Source organism: Rosa chinensis, chromosome 4, assembly GCF_002994745.2.
Source record: "Rosa chinensis cultivar Old Blush chromosome 4, RchiOBHm-V2, whole genome shotgun sequence".
NCBI classification, from domain to species: domain Eukaryota; kingdom Viridiplantae; phylum Streptophyta; class Magnoliopsida; order Rosales; family Rosaceae; genus Rosa; species Rosa chinensis.
In genome coordinates this window covers 30,579,398-30,597,938 of record NC_037091.1, presented here as the reverse complement: position 1 = coordinate 30,597,938, position 18,541 = coordinate 30,579,398, and the positions used below count along the sequence as shown (strand labels likewise).

The window sequence follows — 18,541 nt, the reverse complement described above, 5'->3', positions numbered from 1 at the left end:
TTTGTAGTAAATGCCAATGGTCTAGTTTTTCTTTAAAGTAGGCTCACTCAAAGTAAGTGTGATGTCTAGGAAGGTTATGAGATTAATGATACTTAAGCGAGCCTTGCTCCACCGACATCTCTCTACTCACCTGGTCACATTTATTTTGGAATTACCGAAAGAAGTTAGACGACTACCATTGTTTTGCATTAGCTATCATTTTGGATTAGATTTTGTTTAGTCAAAGAGACAATGATGCAACTCCGTTGGCTTATGAATAAAATTTCGAGTTCTTTATGACTCCATTTTGATTATGAGCATATTACTTTTGTAACTACGATGGCTGGGTCATCAATATTAATTCAAAAACATGGAATAGCCCAAGTTCCCCCTGCCAAATGACACCTTGATTACTGTCGCAAAAACTCTCTACACTCCTAGGGCAAATCGCACCTATGAATTGCCAACGGATTCCAGGTGAAAACGCATGTAGAGAACGGAAATGAGTTCCTTTGCAATACCTCTAATGATTGTGAACAAAGGTGCATCTTAGAGAAGTTTATGTGTCTCTCTAGTGGACTTTATGTCACTATTTGAGCTATTAAATCCAATAAAGTTATGAGAGAAGATCTCTAGGATTTAGACAAATATTGGCTTTGTCACGACATGATAGGTCATCTTGGTCATGATATGATGATGCGTCTACTAAAGACTTCACATGGACATCTTTCCTATCGAGCGAAATGAAGCATGAATCAAAAGTTGATCTCTGGACTAAGTGTGACCGACGCTGCTACCTAGGGCACCGCCTCCATCCACCACCAGCCTAGGGCAGGCACAGTCCCTATCCATGACACCATGGATAGCGTCCATCATGGTGATGGCGCTCCAGGTGATGCTGCAATCACCAACTTGCTTCAAATAGCTTTTCAGACGCTTAGGCCTAACCAAAATTCTCATTGGTTGCTTCTAAAGCCTCTCGCTCATTTTACAAAAGCCGTTCCTTAGGAAAATTAGGACTAAGACAATCCTATGCAAAGGATATGAAAATACTCATTTTGTTCTGACATAGAATCCGTGGGGATTATGTGGACTGATTCAACCAACTTGCGGACGTTTAAATATCTCATGATGTTGGTTGACACGCAAACACGCTGGTCACATGTTGTGCCATTGTCCACTTGTAATGCTGCTTATGCTACACACCTAGCACATACTATATGACAACGGGCTCACTCCCCGGATCATCCTATTTAGTCAATTAGATTTGACATTGCTAGAGAGTTTACAGCGAAGACTTTTGATGGTGATTGCATTGGGACTGATGTTGGACATCATATTCCCATGAACACACCCAAATGGTCTTGCGAAAATGTCTACGATGGTAGTCCGGACATTGGTAATGCTCAACAATCTCCTTATATCCGCTTGGGGTGATGCAATATCGCATGCAGCCATGCTAATTCGTCTACAACCCATCGCCACTCAATCTACCTTTGCGTTACAGCTAGTGACTGGGTACAAGTATCATACTTACGTATCTTAGAGTGTGCCATTTATGTGCCAATTGCGCCGCCACAGCTCTCTATGATGGGTCCGTACAGACGAATGGGCAACTTCGTTGGATTTGAGACTCCAACAATTGTCCGGCACTTAATGCCCTTGCAATGCGATCTCCTTTCCGCTAGATTTGCGGGTTGTCACTTTGATGAGACAGTCTTCCCGTCATTAGGGGGAGATAAGAACACGGATGTTCAGCAGGAATGATAGGAATTGTCGTGGCCTGTCCCCACTATGTCTCATCTCGATCCCTGTTAAAGTGACGAGTTCACACAAATATGCTGCAAACAAGCCTGCAAGGAAGGATGTCCCTATGAGAGGACGTAGCGCCACCCTACACGGAGATAGGCATGGCGCCAACGCCAAAGAGAGTGGCACTCTGGCATTACAGGACATAGCCCCAGCTAGGATGCATGGGAGGTCTGTGGGTTCGAAGGACACTTTGGCACATTCCAATCCTTTGATCATCGATACTCAAAATCCGTCTCATGAGAATCTTCCGGGTTAGGGTTATCGTTGGGGGACGCCTCAACGTTAGAACCTATTCCTGAGAATATAGAGCTCTATGAAAATTACACTAGTGTACATGAGACGTGGGATAGAAACTCCATCATAATTGATGATGTAGTCACGCACTTCATTGCACATGAGTTTGTTGAGTCAGATGATATCGAACCACACTCCGTTGATGAATGAATACCAACGTAGAGAGATTTGGCCTAAATGGAAAGATGAGATCCAGGTTAAGATGGATTCTCTAACGAAGAGGAAGGTTTTCGAGCTAGTGATGCCAACACCTCCTAACATAAAACATGTTGACTAATGGGTCTTTGTTAGAAAGCGTAGTGAGAAAAAGAGATGGTAATCTCGCCTTATGGCACAATCATAAAACGCCCTAGAATCGACTATGATGAGACATATTCTCTCGTAATGGATGTCATTGCACTCCACTACCCTGTCAGTTTGGTAATTTCTGAATAACTGAACATGCAGCTTACAAATATGGTCACTACGTATCTCTATAGGGATCTAGATATGGAATATACATGAAAGTTCTTGGTGAACTTCATTTACCCAAGTCAAGTGGCTCTAGACCACGGAGCGCGTTTACAAAGAGGTTGAAACGCTCGCTAAAATGACTACTTGATTGGGAAGGGATATGCCCACGCGTTTCCATAACAAATTTCGGATTCCATCACGGTTCATGTTGGACATGATCTTCATTAGAAGCCCTTAAAGAGTTAAGGGAAACCGCTGAACACTTGAAATCCTATTTTGAGATGAAGGATTATGGGAGAACACGATTATGTCTCGGTTTGGAACTTGAGCATCGTGTCGATAGATGCTTAGGCATTTTGACAAGGTCAAACCTTCAAGCACCCCCATGATCGTCCGTAGTCTTAATCCTTAAAAGGATCCTCTTCGTCTGAAGGATGATGACGAAGATGTGCTAGAGGCAGAAGTGTCTTACTTGAGTACAATAGGCGCATTATTGTACTTAGCTCAATGCACAAGACCGGACATCTCATTTGCAGTGAACTTGTTAGCTAAGGTATAGCTCTGCACCAACGCGACGCCATTTTATTGGTGTAAAAGATATCTTTCGGTATTGAGATGTACAATTGATATAGGCTCGTTCTATCCCTATAGAGAGATGATGGATTCAGACCCATCACACACCAGAAACGCCGCCAACACGGGCCTGCGTCCACTATCCCCATCCCAAAACGACATAAGTGTTTTGGAAGGTTTTGCTGATGTTGGGTATCTCTTTGACTCATACAAAGGTCATTTCCAAATTGGTTAAGTGTTCACCATGGGAAAATATCGTGGAGGTCTACAGAACAGACCTTAGTCGCTATATCTTCGAATAATGCAGAGATTCTTGCTCTTCACGAAGTGGTTCGTGAATGTATATGGATTGGATCCATAATTACGCATGTTCGAACAATTGTGGTTTGAAGTCTACCAGCGATGGGCCTACGAGCATATGGGATAATGTTGCTTGTTTTGAAGCAAGGCTACACCAAGTATAATCAGCAACAACAAACTCTCCTCAAGATCAAAGTGAACTAGGTTCGATCTGAGGACAATATGGCAGACTTGCTCATTAAGTCATTATCTAAATTCCACTTTCGAGAAGCATGTTGGTAGCATCGTTTGCGGAAGTTATCCAAACTCCAATGACCGTAGTCGTCAGGGGGAGATGCAGACATTAGGGGGAGGTGTCTACATGTATGGTCTCGAAACGTGAAGGGTGTGTTGTGCTCTTTTTCCCCTTCGACCGAGGTTATTTTTGTCCCACTAGGTTTTTGTTACTCGGTAAGGTTTTTAATGAGGCAACGAGAGAAGCACCACGTTTGGGCGACACAAGGGGGAGTATTCAAGTAAATCCAGAATATGTGTCTGGCCTAAACTAGAGGTTACTTGCTCTAGTTGAAATAGGGTTTGTATTAGAGATATTCTCGGAGAATCTTAGGAGATATCCAATCAATGTACGATTATGTTTCCATGTACAACTCTATCTCTATGTTTGTAATCCTCTATATAAAGAGGCCCCTATTATCAATGAAAGTACAACTCAATTCTCTCCCAATTCAGTTTTCCTTAAACACAATCTTCATTGTTGTTTATTTTTTTGCTGAAAGTGTAGAAATTTAGGAGGCCCAGAACTTATCTTTACATCCTGTTAGGCTGTTACAAAAATAAGATAGAAAAAAGTGTACATATACTAAATGATGATGATGATGATGATTGTGCATTTAAGAAACAAGGACAACTAGATTGGTCGAGACGTTACAAAATTATTGCAGGGATTGCCCGAGCAATTATGTATCTACATGAAGACTCCCAACTGAGAATTATACATCGTGATCCTAAAGCCAGCAATATATTTTAGATGGAGAAATGCACCCAAAGGTATCTGATTTTGGCATGGCCAGAATTTTCGGCGTTGAACTCAAGCAAACACAAATAAAATCATTGGAACATAGTAAGTTTCCATTCATAAACTGCCTTTTTGAATATGATTGTAGAATCCTTGTTCATGCTCTATGTATTTACCATTTGCTAATATTTCTTCACTGATGATTCTGCTTGCAGTGGTTACATGTCTTCAAAATATGCAATGCATGGACAATTTTCTGTCAAAGTCCGATCTCTATAGTCATGCCCATACCCGAGGTGAGGCCAAAGCTGACTAAGGCCCAAAATGTTTTTTTTTTTTTCCTCTTGTTAGAATGTTATATATATATATATATATATATACAGATCCTATCCAGAGCGGAGCTCCGCTTTGAAAATTAACGTGTGAAGTTCAAGTTTTTGGTCACTTTTCAGTGGCATATTCACATCTCGACCGTTCAGTTTTTAGGTACTAGTGTATAGATAGTCTCTGCAAATTTTCAGCCAAAATGATGATCGTTAAGGCATTGATAACTGCCTTAAAGCTAGTACAGTTCAGGTTGATAGATTCAGTCCGTCCATTGGTTTAAGCGAGTTAGATACCTTAACGATCATCAATTTGGTTGAAAATTTGCAAAGATGATCTATACACTAGTACCTAAAAACTGAACGGTCGAGATGTGGATATGCGACCGAAAAGTGAACCAAAACTGGAACTTCACAAGTTAATTTCAAAGCGGAGCTCCGCTCTGGATCGGATCTGTATATATATATATATCTTATTCCAGAGCAGAGCTCCACTTTGAAATAAAAGTGCGGAGTTTGTGTTTAAGATCACTTTTCGATCACATATCCACATCTCGAACGTTCAGTTTTTAGATACTAATGTATAGATCATCTCTGCGACCGAAAAGTGACCCTAAACACAAACTCCACACTTTAATTTCAAGGCGGAGCTCCGCTCTAGATAGGATCTATATATCAGTCCAGATCGAGAGAGGACGTCTGTGAAAGAGAAAGAATGCGGACAAAGCAATCTCAACCATTGATTGCTTCAAGTAATAACGGACAGTTCAAATGCAGAACAGTCTCCTCATTCTAATATGACACAAAAGTAAACGCTTCTGAAAGTCTAGAAACTTGGGGGACTCACAACTTATCTTTATTTTCAAGTGATAACTTTCCTTACGTTACCAAACATCAGAATGAACAGTTGTTAGGAAATTTCATTTCCCTTCCCATGGAAAAGATAAGGGAATTACTTTCCTTTCCGTGAACCAAACAAGGCCTTAATACTCTTAATAAGAGGAAAAAGTAAACCAACCAAGAACACAATTAATTTGTTTGGAAATTGCACCCTGATCATCAATTTACTTTTCAATAATCTTGATTTCCAAAAAATCAAACTTCTTCGTTCGTCTCTTCAAACTTTGACCATAAACTCAGACTGCAACCTAACAAGTCACCACTGTCAATTTATAGCCACATCTCAATGATAATCACGTATGGCCTAATTTGAGCTATATTAGCTGAATCTTTCTTATAAATTGAATAGGAGATTAGGTGATCATCTAAAACATAATAGTTATCAGAATGCCCTTCTTTTAATGTGTTCATGGCCCTTGTGCTCCTCACCACTCTAAGCTTCCTTAGCCCTAGCAGTGTAATTGACACAACCTTTTCTTGTAGCCATCGTTATTTGTATGTAATATATAGATGAAACGAAATAAATACAATTTGTAGAAGATGCTACGAACGTTTACTTAACTTAAGATAGTAAACGTATTAACCACGTATATACTTCAGATCAAGAATCTCATCATGATACGCCCATAATTTGCAGAATGAGTCTTGTGAGAAAAGTAATGTCCCAACTCCTGAGTCCTGACAAACGCGGAAAGAGTACAAGTACGGAGCTGCTTTTTTTCCAGAAGTGTGAGTCTGAAAATTGAGACCGAGACTCGATCGTCCTCCTCTGTGCCCCATTTCATCAATGACTTTATTACCATAACAATTCGTCTTCCAACAGTTGCCGGCCGAGACTGAGACGAATGCAACCTCACAAATCCTGCCAATTTATAGCAACATCTCAAACAGGGCAGCTGTACCTTTCTTATACATATGTAAGAGGAAGTGATCATCAGAAAGGAGATAATTATCATAATGCCTTCTAATCTGTTCATGGCCCTTGTGGTGCTCCCCATTCTTGGCTTCCTTAGCGTTAGGGTTGAAGCTCAAGCACCAACGTACCTGTATCATATCTGTTCAAACACAACCAGTTTCGCTCCCAACAGCACCTACCAGTCTAATCTTAATCTTCTCCTCTCTTCTCTCACATCCAACGCCACACGTGATATTGGATTCTACTACACCACAGCGGGCGTGCAAAATTCAACTTCAGAAGTAGTTTACGGTTCTTTCCTATGCCGTGGAGATCTCACCCCTGACTTGTGCCAAGAATGTATTACTACTATAGCCAAAGATGGTGTCCAAAAGTACTGCCCCTTGGAAAAAATTTCAATAATATGGTACGATGGGTGCATGTTGCGCTACACAAATCAGTCTTTCTTGAACAGGTTGGACAAAGATCCTCAAATTTCCATGGTTAACATTTGGAATGTCACTGACCCTACCTGCTTTACGCAGCTGCTAGCAGAAACAATCAATTAATGGCTTGGTGGCTCTGGCTTCAAATGCACCATCTGGTGCTAAAAAGTATGCAACGAAAGAAGCACCTTTCACAGGGTTTCAGCAGTTGTACAGCCTTGTTCAGTGCACACCAGACATATCAAGCACAAGTTGTGATACATGTCTTCGAGAAGCTATTGCGCAACTTTCAGGTTGTTGTACTGGAAAGGAAGGTGCTAGAATTTTATCTCCTAGTTGTAATGTTCGATATGAAGTTTATCCATTTTATACAACTGAAGCAGTCACACCTTCACCCCTCCCACAACCTCCGACTCTTCCTCCCCCACCTCCAGGTTCAGTAGTGAGATCTAGAGAATTAGTAGCAGGGCTTATATTATGTAATTGGTCTTACTAATTTTTAGTTACATAAACCTTAGTATTGACTCTATGCAGGAAAAGACCAAATCTCAACCTTAATCATAGTGGCCATTGTTGTTCCAATTTCCATAGTGCTTTTATTGGTAGGCTGCTTTTTTCTACGAAGAAAGGCAAGAAAAAAGTGTAATGCTTTACAAGAACAAAATGGTAATACACATGTTTTTTCTTTGCTCTTGTACAGTGTAAGTTTTAATTGTGCATATTATTAATTTAGTACATTTGTTGATGTGTAGTGGGGAATAAAATTTCCACTGTGAAGTCATTGCAGTTTGATTTTGCTACAATTGAAGCAGCCACAAACCAGTTCTCTGTTAATAACAGATTAGGGGAAGGTGGCTTTGGAGAGGTTTACAAGGTAATTATGACGTTTAATTCATAAATATGCTGCATATAAAATATATATGAGAGAGTTCATGATGGTTAATCAATTAGGTCTTTGTTTCTATATTACATTTCAGGGAACCCTTCCTAATGGGCGAGAAATAGCTGTGAAGAGGTTATCCAGAAGCTCCAGGCAAGGTGTCAAGGAGTTTGAAAATGAGGTGGTTTTGGTCGCCAAGCTTCAGCACAGAAATTTAGTAAGGCTACTGGGATTTTGCTCTGAAAGAGAAGAAAAGATACTTATCTATGAACTTGTGCAGAACAAAAGCCTTGACCACTTTTTATTCGGTATGTGCCTTCTAACATTTGCATACATAACATAATGTATTGACTAAATGAGTTATTCTGTAAGCAAACTAAATAACTTATTCAAACTTGTATGTATACTTTCTTTTGACAAACATGTAAGCAGACTCGGATATTCAAGTAAAGTTGGATTGGTCAAGCAGATACAAGATTATAGGTGGGATTGCTAGAGGGATTCTCTATCTCCATCAAGATTCTCGGCTTAAAATCATACATCGCGATCTCAAAACAAGCAACATATTGTTAGATGGAGAAATGAACCCAAAAATATCAGATTTTGGAATGGCAAGAATATTTGGAGTTGATCAAACTCAAGGAAGAACTAGAAGGATTGTCGGAACTTAGTAAGTGCAGAACTTTGTTTATTTTTGTATATGTAAGTGATACCAATATTCTCAAACCATATTTGTACTAACATTGCCTTACGGATGCTGGTGGTTTAAAGTGGTTACATGTCTCCAGAGTATGCAATGCATGGACAGTTCTCAGATAAGTCTGATGTGTATAGTCTTGGTGTCTTAATCTTAGAGATTGTAACAGGCAAGAAAAACACTAAATTCTATCAATCAGACCGTGGCGAAGATCTCTTAACCAATGTGAGTACAAGACTATAAGTTAAACATTCTAATTGATTTCATGAATTTCTGGGTTAATTCTTTTAATAAAATTACATTCGAATGGCTGCAACATCTTGAGGGATTCATACAAAACAATTGCAGGCTGCTTGGAAACATTGGAGAGATGGGGCAGCAGAAGAATTGTTGGATTCAAATCTGAGATGTTCTTATTCAAGAAATGAAGTAATCAGATGTATCTATATTGGTTTACTGTGTGTTCAGGAAGATCCAAAGGAGAGACCTACCATGCAAACCGTATTTCTCATGCTAAGCAGATACTCGTTCACTATGCCGTTGCCTCAAAAGCCAGCGTTTTTCCTGTATAGTAAAGCAGAATTGAATCTGCCATCAGTAGCCACTGGATCATCATATCAACCCACTAGCAGCTCAGTCTCATGTTCTGTTAATGAAGCTTCGATTACTGAATTATTCCCTCGATAATGTGAGTAATATATTGCATAACAAACTGTGGAGAAGGGAAAACTTTCGTACTGTTGGCTTCGTGTCTTAGAGATTCTTATTCCAGAAGTGAAGATTATCAGACTCTCGTTAGGCCTCGTTTAGTAGTTTTCTGATGTTCAAGTTTGAGCTTTTGATGTACGCAATTTCCTACTTTGGACAATCAATAAACTATCTTCTCTTGAAAAACAAAATGTACCCATATTGGCTTACTTGCTGCTCAAGAAGATCCATCTCCTACAGTGCAATTACTTATCTACCTATCAATCGATCTATGTTTGTTGTATAGATGTTACTTGAATTCTTTGACGAATATGACCGTAGTTAGGTTTTGGAAAGTTCAAATGAAGTTTCTGTTTTCCCACTTCAACTGAAGGTCCCATAAGTGTATTTCGGTTAGCTGGAAATGCAGTGGAGTTTGAAGAAATTTTTCGAGACTCTAAAGGCTTGTTTAGGGGCTGAGCCTCCCAGCTAGGCCGGGTTCCAAACCCCTTTCAAAAAAAAAAAAAAAAAAGGCTTGTTTAGGGGCGCATTTGCTCATAGAATCAATGTCTACAGTGCCATTGACGCCAAAATTTTAGCAGTCATTGAAGCATTAAAAACCAATTAGGTGAGAGGTAGGACACATATTTGGCTTGAAACAGACTGCTCTTGTAATTCATTATTTCAAGCCCTCATCTAATTCTTGGAGGTTGTGGGTGGATTGGCTCAACCGTTTATAGTATGCTAGCAATATGCAGTTTCGAGTGAGTCATATATATAGAGAGATATTCATTGGCGGACAAGCTCACCGATCATGGTGCTATTCTCATAAGGGTTCCATCTGGTGGACTTCACTGGATAGTTTGGTTGCTAATTATCGATTTGCCTAACCTGCGAGCTGGTTTTGCTTCACTAATCACTTGTCCTTGCAGCCTTGGTGCTAGGCATGCTTTGTATTGTTTTATTTCTTGGATTTTCAGGGGCTTTAAACCTCATCTTCTTGTACTTCCATTTGTATTTCGATCAAGGAATTGGCCTAGACCCCAAAAGAATGCAGATGAATATTTCCATTTATTACCGCCATTGTCTAGGAGATCAAAAATCCGAAATCCAACAAAGGTGGCTCAATTCAAATTGAATAGCACAAGTAATTCTGCAATCTGACATTCATATAGAAAGTCAACTGAAACCTACACATACAAGCACAAGCACAAGCACAATGCCACAATGCAGTGTCTTGAACGCCTCCACAATTTCAATCAATTCAACAAAAATGAAGAGATTACACTGTCTAATCAATTATCAGGTAAAATACTTGATGGCCATTTTTATTCATTTTGCATTAAGGTCAGTACACTTAACAGAATGCAACACTCAGGCATCTGTAAAGAGACTAAAGACGTAAGGAAGGATTCACGGTTCAACTCTGAGTATTGCATTATCATCTCATTCAGAAAAAGTTCAGTCTGACTAATGTTCCCTTCTGCCAAGTTGAGACCTGAAAAAACACATATTACAGCAATAAAATTAGTTTTAATGGTAATTGAAAATAAAACTATTATAAGTGAAACATATATCATCCATTTTTATACTAACTATTGCATTATATAAAAGAAAACATCAAAATTCATACAAAAGACTTATTATGCAACGACATTTGGCATATTATGAGAAGAAATAGGTAAGCAATGGATAACTTTCTGAAAAGTACCATCACGGCAGCAGAAGTATCAGTGACAAAATTATTAGAAATCAATAATCTGCAAGTAATGAAATGACAATGCTTTGAACCACAACACACCATGCAAGGACAATCTTAGGCCCAAGAACAAATAAATTTCTATTCATATGGGTAAATAGTCTTGACTATGATTGAACTACACAAGTTTATATGGATGTTTTAGATTTACAAGGCAGTTAAAACTGGCAAAAGAAAGGGATAATCAGAGAAGGTGGACATGGGAAATAGGAAAATGAGGCTTGCATAAGAAGAAATTTACAGGGTCTGCCCAGATACCCGATTGAGTGTAATTTTTTGATCAAATTCTGTATGTCAAACATAAAAAAACCCCAAGGAGTGCAACACAAATTGGTATTAACAGCCACTGTAGGTTCAAGAACAACTACAAACACGGTGTGCCGGGTTCCTTGCTATTTCTTTACAATCACCTAAGATCTTTTTGTTTTTAGTTGATAGATAATTTTTTCTTTACCATCTATTTCATATACAAAAATAATTGGCTCTAGACGTTACATATAAGCAATAAACATTACAAGGGAATGCATTAAATTATTGTCAGGAAAAAAAAATTGCTTTTTTATAAAGGTCTGGCAGGTCAGATCAGAAAAGGTAAGTTGTGTACCAAATTATTGTCATATGAGAAAAGTAGCTCCCGCAAGATATGAAGTAGAATTAGCTCTGTTCTATCAAATATAACAATTCATTAAATTCAGATAGCAGTACAGACAAGTTATATAAACAAACACATCTAAACTAGAAACAATCATGCCCAAAAACAAAAAACAAAAAACAAAAGAATCAAAAACAATCCTAGAAACAACAATACTGAAAATGAAGTTGGTATCACAAGGAGGAAAATAAACAAACTACAAGAACCACATTAAATTTTTATGTAAAACAATGACCGCATCCTATAGGACAACCCATAGCTATAATATACCTCCTTTGTCACCAAAAACAGACACCCTAAAATCCATGTCCCTCTCCGAGCACAAATTTTCATATTTACTTATACCATTTAGAACAAGAGAAGAAGAGGGAGATAATCACACCTCTTTGTATATGATTTCAGGCTGAAACGGAAACAGCATCCTCACAAGCTTCTGCCTCGGATGCCTTTGCCGATTCATCGGAGAAACTTGGAGGTTTTGGAATTAGTCCAAGCACCTTGAACATAACTTGATCGGCATCAAAATCATTGTTAGGTGTGGTCAATAGTTTTTCACCAGTAAATATTGAATTTGCCCCAGCAAGAAAGCACAGTGCCTGCTCAGGCATTGAAAAACGAACCCTGCCAGCTGACAGTCTGACCATGGCTTTTGGCATGACTATACGTGCTGTGGCAATCATGCGTATCATCTCCCATATTTCAACTGGCTGCACAAATATGGAGCAATATAAATTCAGTTAAGCTGCTAAAGTCTTGAAAGATTGGTAGCATACTTTGATACACATGCCCCACTGATGGATGGCTCTAGAAGTTTGAATGAAAGGAATATTTGAAGTATGAAAAGCTGAGTGCTAATGTAACATTTTGTAATGAACATACATAAACACATTTTATCTACAACATCGAGTATTTGCCAATTTTGGAAAGGAACTCCGTAACAGAGTGAGGAAGAATTAAGACTTCATATTGAGTGTCTTCTTCATCTTTGGGTTACAGGAGGTATACTAGCACAGTGCAATTGGAACTTTTTCCTTCTTTTCCATCAGCCATCTCTAAACTAGTTTATCATTATCATTCCCAATACTGGCTAAATTTTTTAAAACCAATTTTTAAAATTTCAACTCAATAGAGCTTTAAAACCCCCTACTTAAAAACAAACCTTGGACCACAAAGCATGCCAACAGCTCCATATAGCATGCAGTTACTGGTATAATCTATGCTTCTAAAAATTTACAGTTGAACACTTATACACCAACCTTTTGATCCTGAAGAGGTGTCCCTTTCACGCTAATCAGCGCGTTTATGGGAACACTTTCTGGGTGAGATGGAAGTGTTGCTAATGTATGCAACAAACCAACTCGATCCTCCTCTGCTTCTCCAAGCCCTATTATTCCTCCTGTTTGAAAATAAAATGAAATAATTAAGTACATGTTACCATCCAAGTAAATATCTATATTCTATTTCAGTACAAAACTTGATAATAATGATGACGACGATAAAGAAGCTTAGAATTGGCTGGAGAACACTTAGGGCAACACAAATGATTGTGCTTATGATGGGATTGGAACTGAAAGGGCATGATACTTTACTAATTTTATTTTTTTTCGGTCGTATGATATTTTGTATGCCTTAAGATATTATATACTTGAAAATGCTTTGTATTTTGACATCAAAAAATATATGCATGAGATTCTATTCAAAAGGGTGTGATTCTATCTATTAGAACTTAGAAGAATATAGAATCTACACATGTATTAGGTAGATAATTATGTACCTCTACAACAGTTGCATATGATTCTATTCAAAAATCAAACCAGATTACCTGAACACACACTAATTCCTGCATCCCTGACATACTTAATTGTTTCCAAGCGGTCATCATAGGTCCTTGTGGTAATGACATTGGGATAATATTCCCTTGAGGTGTCTAGATTGTGATTATAAGCTGTCAGGCCAGCTTCCTTAAGTTTTAACGCTTGCTGCTGTTCTATCATGCCTAAGGTGCAGCACACTTCCATTCCCAAATTCCTGGAATGTGAGACATCAAGGAAGTTGACCGTCAAAAACAAGAATACGTTGTCCAGTTCGATAACTTAAAGATAGTATGATTAATAATAACCAAATCATTTCTATGTACAGCAGCACAATGAAAATTGTGACCATCACAGTTCAAGGTGCGAATGGTCATCAAAGTTCACAACCACAGATGGCCATCAGAATCCACAGCCACTTGTTCTATACTAAATACAAAGCCTCTCCTTCCTACCACACAGCCACATGATGTATTATTACCTTATTTCTTTCACATATTCAAGGATCTGGTTAAAGTTTGTCTTTCTTCCTACTGTCTCCCTCCAGGCAGCACCCATGCAAAAGCGTGTGCTACCAGCCTCTTTTGCCTGCCAAAGAATGAATCATGTCCAAATGGTCAGGGCATCATTGACTCTAGAGTATTAATTTACTTATTTAATTGCTGAAAACTAGAAATGGCTATTACACTAATTTCATAGGTGTAAAAAATCAAATGGAGCTTGGACAACTCCAGCCAATTTAACAATATTAACTTGGCAAGGTCAAAGATTGTTTCTTTCTACAAAATATATCCCACAAATGCCCAAATAGCACAATTTATGCAACTAAATGAGAGGTCCATATGATGATTTATGTTTAGACCAACAAATAAGAAAAAGGAGAAGATGGTGCTATCCGGAATTCTAATATATGGTAAACCTCACAACAATAAGTGATTTGTAAAATGGTCGTAGAAAGTATGTACTGCAGATTCTCGGGTTCATGCAGCATGATGATCCCAAAGAGATGTATAAGTTTCATGCTAAGAACACGTCTCATGTAACAAAACATTGTAGTAGCAGTGGTAGTGCCGGGGGGGGGGGGGGGGAACATCTTTGATTCAAAACTAGGATGATCGTGAGCAACAAAAATCAAGGAAGAAAAACTATATTGAAAAAAGAAAGAAGATATTCATGATTCAGCTGTAACAGAATTCACAAGGTTATACTAGAGTGGGTAAACTAAAGCATTTTGACCCAACCAGAGATGCTACAGAACACTCTATACAACCCAAATGATTGACTCTAAAACTGAGTTAGTATTAGTACAACGCTCTAAAACTCACAATTAAAATTTTGGTGTATCCCATTTAAGGACAAGTGTACGTAAATACAAAATTTAGGACCCTAAAAGCACTTGCTGGGATTGTTAACCAGGACATCTCATTGGTAAGAGACTTGATCCATAAGGGGACAACACAGAACTGGAAGCTTCCATTGAGCCCCTTAGCCGAATTGGTTCAAAACCAAAATTCCCTTTATGATCAATTGTTTCAGAGCTAAATTTTTCTGAAACATGACATCAGCTTTCCTTTAAATTACAATACATCATTTATTATTCGCACTGTAGTATGTTAAAGAAAACTTTTGGACTTTGTAAGTGCTATTTTCACACATTTCCTTCAACTTTACACAATCTTTATACACAGTAGATAAAGCAACCGCCCGGTGTTAAATCGTAGAAAGTTTTGAAGATGATGTTTTAATCCGTCACCTAAAATGCAATGAAACGCAATCTTACAATATCACATTCAGAACAAGCATTCCCATTCGAGCGCGACAACAAGACATAATTGCTGATGGATAACAGTGTAAGCTCACAAAATGCAATGAAATGCAAAGTCACAGGACAAAGAAGTTAAACCTTTTTCGCTGCTTTCATTACATCGTCCTTATTCATAAGCTTTTGTGCCTTGAGTCCGGTATCGTATCTAGAGGACTGAGGACAATACGAGCAATCCTCACTACAGCCACCAGTCTTGATAGAGAGAAGAGTGCACTGCTGCACTTCTCTAAAATTATGTGTATGTCTGTGAACCTGAGCCTGGAAACGCAACAAACACAAAATCAGAACAAACCAAATTTGTGAGTCTTAGTCATAAGGTTTTGAGCGAGAAAAGACAGAGAGAGGTAGAGGTAGGAGGTAGGAGGTAGGAGGAAGCAGAAAGGACTTACTCCATGGAAGAGGAGATCGAGAACAGGAGAGTCGTAGACGGCTCTGATCTCGTCGCGAGTCCAGTCATTTCGAGGACCTTGTAGGACTGTTCTCTCTGCTTCAATCGCAGCTGCTGATGAAGATAGAGAGGAGTAAAATGCCGCCGACGCCGACGCCGACGACGACGGCGGTCTGAGGCCTTGGCGCAGAATGTACCTAATGGAGAACATCATCTACGTTCAAGTAATTTCGGGGAATTGGAAAAGTCAGAGAGGGGGTGGGCGGAGAAAGAGAGATAGAGAGAGGGAAAATAAAGAAGCCAAGTTTAGCTGAGCTGAACTAAATCTAAAATGAGTGTGGGTAGCGGGGAAGTAGGTACACAGCACGCACATTTATTTAGAAGTTTGTTGTGCGTGTTCTCTCTTGTTTCTTTCTTAACGTCACCAACTCAGGCCTTCTCCAACTCAAAGGTCTAAAGGGGTAAAATTTGACCCAATTCGTGTCCAACCCAAATAGTTTAGGGTTAAAGGACTAAAAATGAGGCTAAAGTACATGTCTAAGAGCTAAACATAACCCTTCAAATAGCCTTATAGCCCTTTCAAAAATTAGATCAGAAAGTGGGGAGGCTCACATAGGGGTCAGTTGTTTTGCATGCATGACGTCAGCAACTAGCGGTTCCTGACGTCATCTAACCGTTGGATTTTTTTTTTTTTATACACTATAAATACATATCACCTCAACCTTATTTTTCATATCTTCCTTCTACTTCCTTTATATATATATATATATATATATATATATATATTCTCAATCTTTCATTCTCTCACTATTCTTAAGCTCTCACATTTGGACTCACAAGGGTTGGCCAAAAAGCCTGAAAATGAGCTTGTATCGGCCAGTTCAGTCTAGATTTTTAAAAAATTTGACAAGTCGGGCCAATTCAGGTTCAAATAGTGTTAGACAAGGTTCAGTCTCAATTCTAAATTTTAAAAAGAAAAAATTCGATGGGCCAATTTGCAGCACGCGAGTCGCTGCGATTATAGAAAAAACATCGTTACTCTGCATCGAAATGGTGGCGGCAGTTTTGGCATTCATGTCACAACCAATCAACATGACGGCCTTAAACTCGGCCTTGAAGCAGAGAAACACGAGGCTGGTCTTCCTTATCTAGGCAATGGACGAAAACAGATGCTGATACAGTTCTGGAAGTGATTGGTGATTAGTGATTGGCGACGATGAGTTCTAGAAGGTCAATGAAGCAATCGGTAACGTGTTTCTGGAAATGTTTTAGATGAATTTTTTTAAGGCCTATTTATGCTTGAAAACTTGAAAAATCGGTCCAAAAAATTTCGATCTTGGTTTAATTCGGTCTCATACTATGGATAACATGATTTTGGCCCAATCTGAAAAGTTTAAGCTTATCCTTGGACTCAGAAAATTTACATGTGAGCCTAGCTCATCCATGCCCAGCCCTAAATTGGAGTAACCTAACTTGAAGAAGCCAGAAATATAAATACGGCAAATTTCATTTTATCTCTCTAATTTTTACACCTTAAATCACTTGTGTCCCTGCACTTATAATTTCATCACATATACCCATATACTCTTCAATTTAATAAATCTTATCCAATTATTAGTTTTTCAGTTAATTATTTTATAAATTGAAAACATGACTCTATTGGGTTTCCTTCTAGAATGGTAGTTCACTGAAGTGGAATGCAAAAGTATACTGTAAGTGAAGAGAATTTCAAATTATATAACATAATGGTTGGTAAAAAGGTTAAGGGTTGGACAAAATTGATTGAAATTGGTAAGCATATGGGTACCCATGATGAAATTAAAAGTGTAGGGGCACAAATGATCTAGAGTATAAAAGTCAGGGAGGTAAAATGAAATTCTTCCTATAAAATACCAGTGTTTTAAAAATTCCTCTGGGCTGCTGCCTAATCCCCGCCTAGACGTTAGAAGGTGGCCAACCGCCTCAACCAGTTTAGGCGGTGTCTATGCATGCTAGGTTTAAGAAAAATATTTAAAAGAAAGCTTCGACATAGCCTTAGTGGCGACAACTGATCCCTGTTCATCGAGGTCTCAGCCCACAACGGCCTGGGCCTGGTCTAGTCAATCACTGGACACTAAGAGAGGGTGAATCCATCGACAGAGACTTGGCCAGTATTAGCAGAGACTTGTCCGGCGGTTACTTTTATTTGTTTGAGGTGGGATAAGTATTGTGTAGGTGTGTACTACTGTAATACCCTACATATATTATCAAGATGTTTAAAAATTTGTTCGATGGTCTAAAATCAAATATCAATTTTATGGATTCACGTGATGACGGGTTCGTAGGAATTTCGGAGAATTTCTGAATACACGGGTTATACATAAATCAATAAAAGAAGAAGAAGGAATTAATTGAAATTTAGATGGTGCAATTTGGGCCGTTCATCCCAGCACCGCTTGATCTCTACCATCTGTCTTAGGTATATATAACCAGATGGAAGGCTGAAAGTGGTAGTCCCTATCTTTAGGTCTCTTTGGAACCCTCTCGAGAAAGATCTCTTGCCCTCTCTCTTGCGGCTCTTGCCCTCCCCCTCTTCTCTTGCACGGTTGCACACCCAACCTAATACATATTAGAGACAAATCTCTCTCTTTGTAGCTTAGATTCTAATTCTAATTTCTATGGTACAGTTCAATGCAATCTAGCTTTCTCTATCTGTGTATCAATACCACCGTCAAAGGTAAAGTCATGGATCATTCGATTTAAATTCCATTGAACTTGATCCAAGTATGGATCTAGTAGATGGTGTTGTCTTATTTTTCTCTTCTATTAGTTATGGGTCAGGTTGTTACAACTACGTGTAAGGTAGTAGTGGA

At 38.7% G+C, this 18,541-nt stretch overlaps 1 protein-coding gene and 1 pseudogene across 1 annotated transcript; one reads left to right on the top strand and one right to left on the bottom strand.

The window, feature by feature from the left end:
- Positions 1 to 6,484: 6,484 nt before the first annotated feature.
- Positions 6,485 to 9,487, top strand: LOC112198588 (annotated as a pseudogene).
- An 887-nt stretch (positions 9,488 to 10,374) lies between these two features.
- On the bottom strand, positions 10,375 to 16,035 carry LOC112201106 (biotin synthase, mitochondrial). Its single transcript, XM_024342121.2, has 7 exons — positions 15,691 to 16,035; positions 15,380 to 15,559; positions 13,958 to 14,064; positions 13,488 to 13,693; positions 12,922 to 13,061; positions 12,048 to 12,372; positions 10,375 to 10,752 (listed from the first exon to the last, which is right to left on the bottom strand). The coding sequence occupies exons 1-6, from the start codon at positions 15,901 to 15,903 to the stop codon at positions 12,064 to 12,066; spliced, it is 1,155 nt and encodes a 384-aa protein (XP_024197889.1). The 5' UTR covers positions 15,904 to 16,035; the 3' UTR covers positions 10,375 to 10,752; positions 12,048 to 12,063.
- Between the last annotated feature and the right edge of the window lie 2,506 nt (positions 16,036 to 18,541).

Bases quoted from the DNA above. Each gene is read 5' to 3' on its own strand.
- LOC112201106 (XM_024342121.2), bottom strand. From the start codon at position 15,903: ATGATGTTCTCCATTAGGTACATTCTGCGCCAAGGCCTCAGACCGCCG. The intron at 15,560-15,690 runs GTAAGTCCTTTC...TTGCGTTTCCAG, and splicing joins TCGATCTCCTCTTCCATGGA to GCTCAGGTTCACAGACATAC. The intron at 13,062-13,487 runs GTAATCTGGTTT...ATTTTCAAACAG, and splicing joins AGGAATTAGTGTGTGTTCAG to GAGGAATAATAGGGCTTGGA.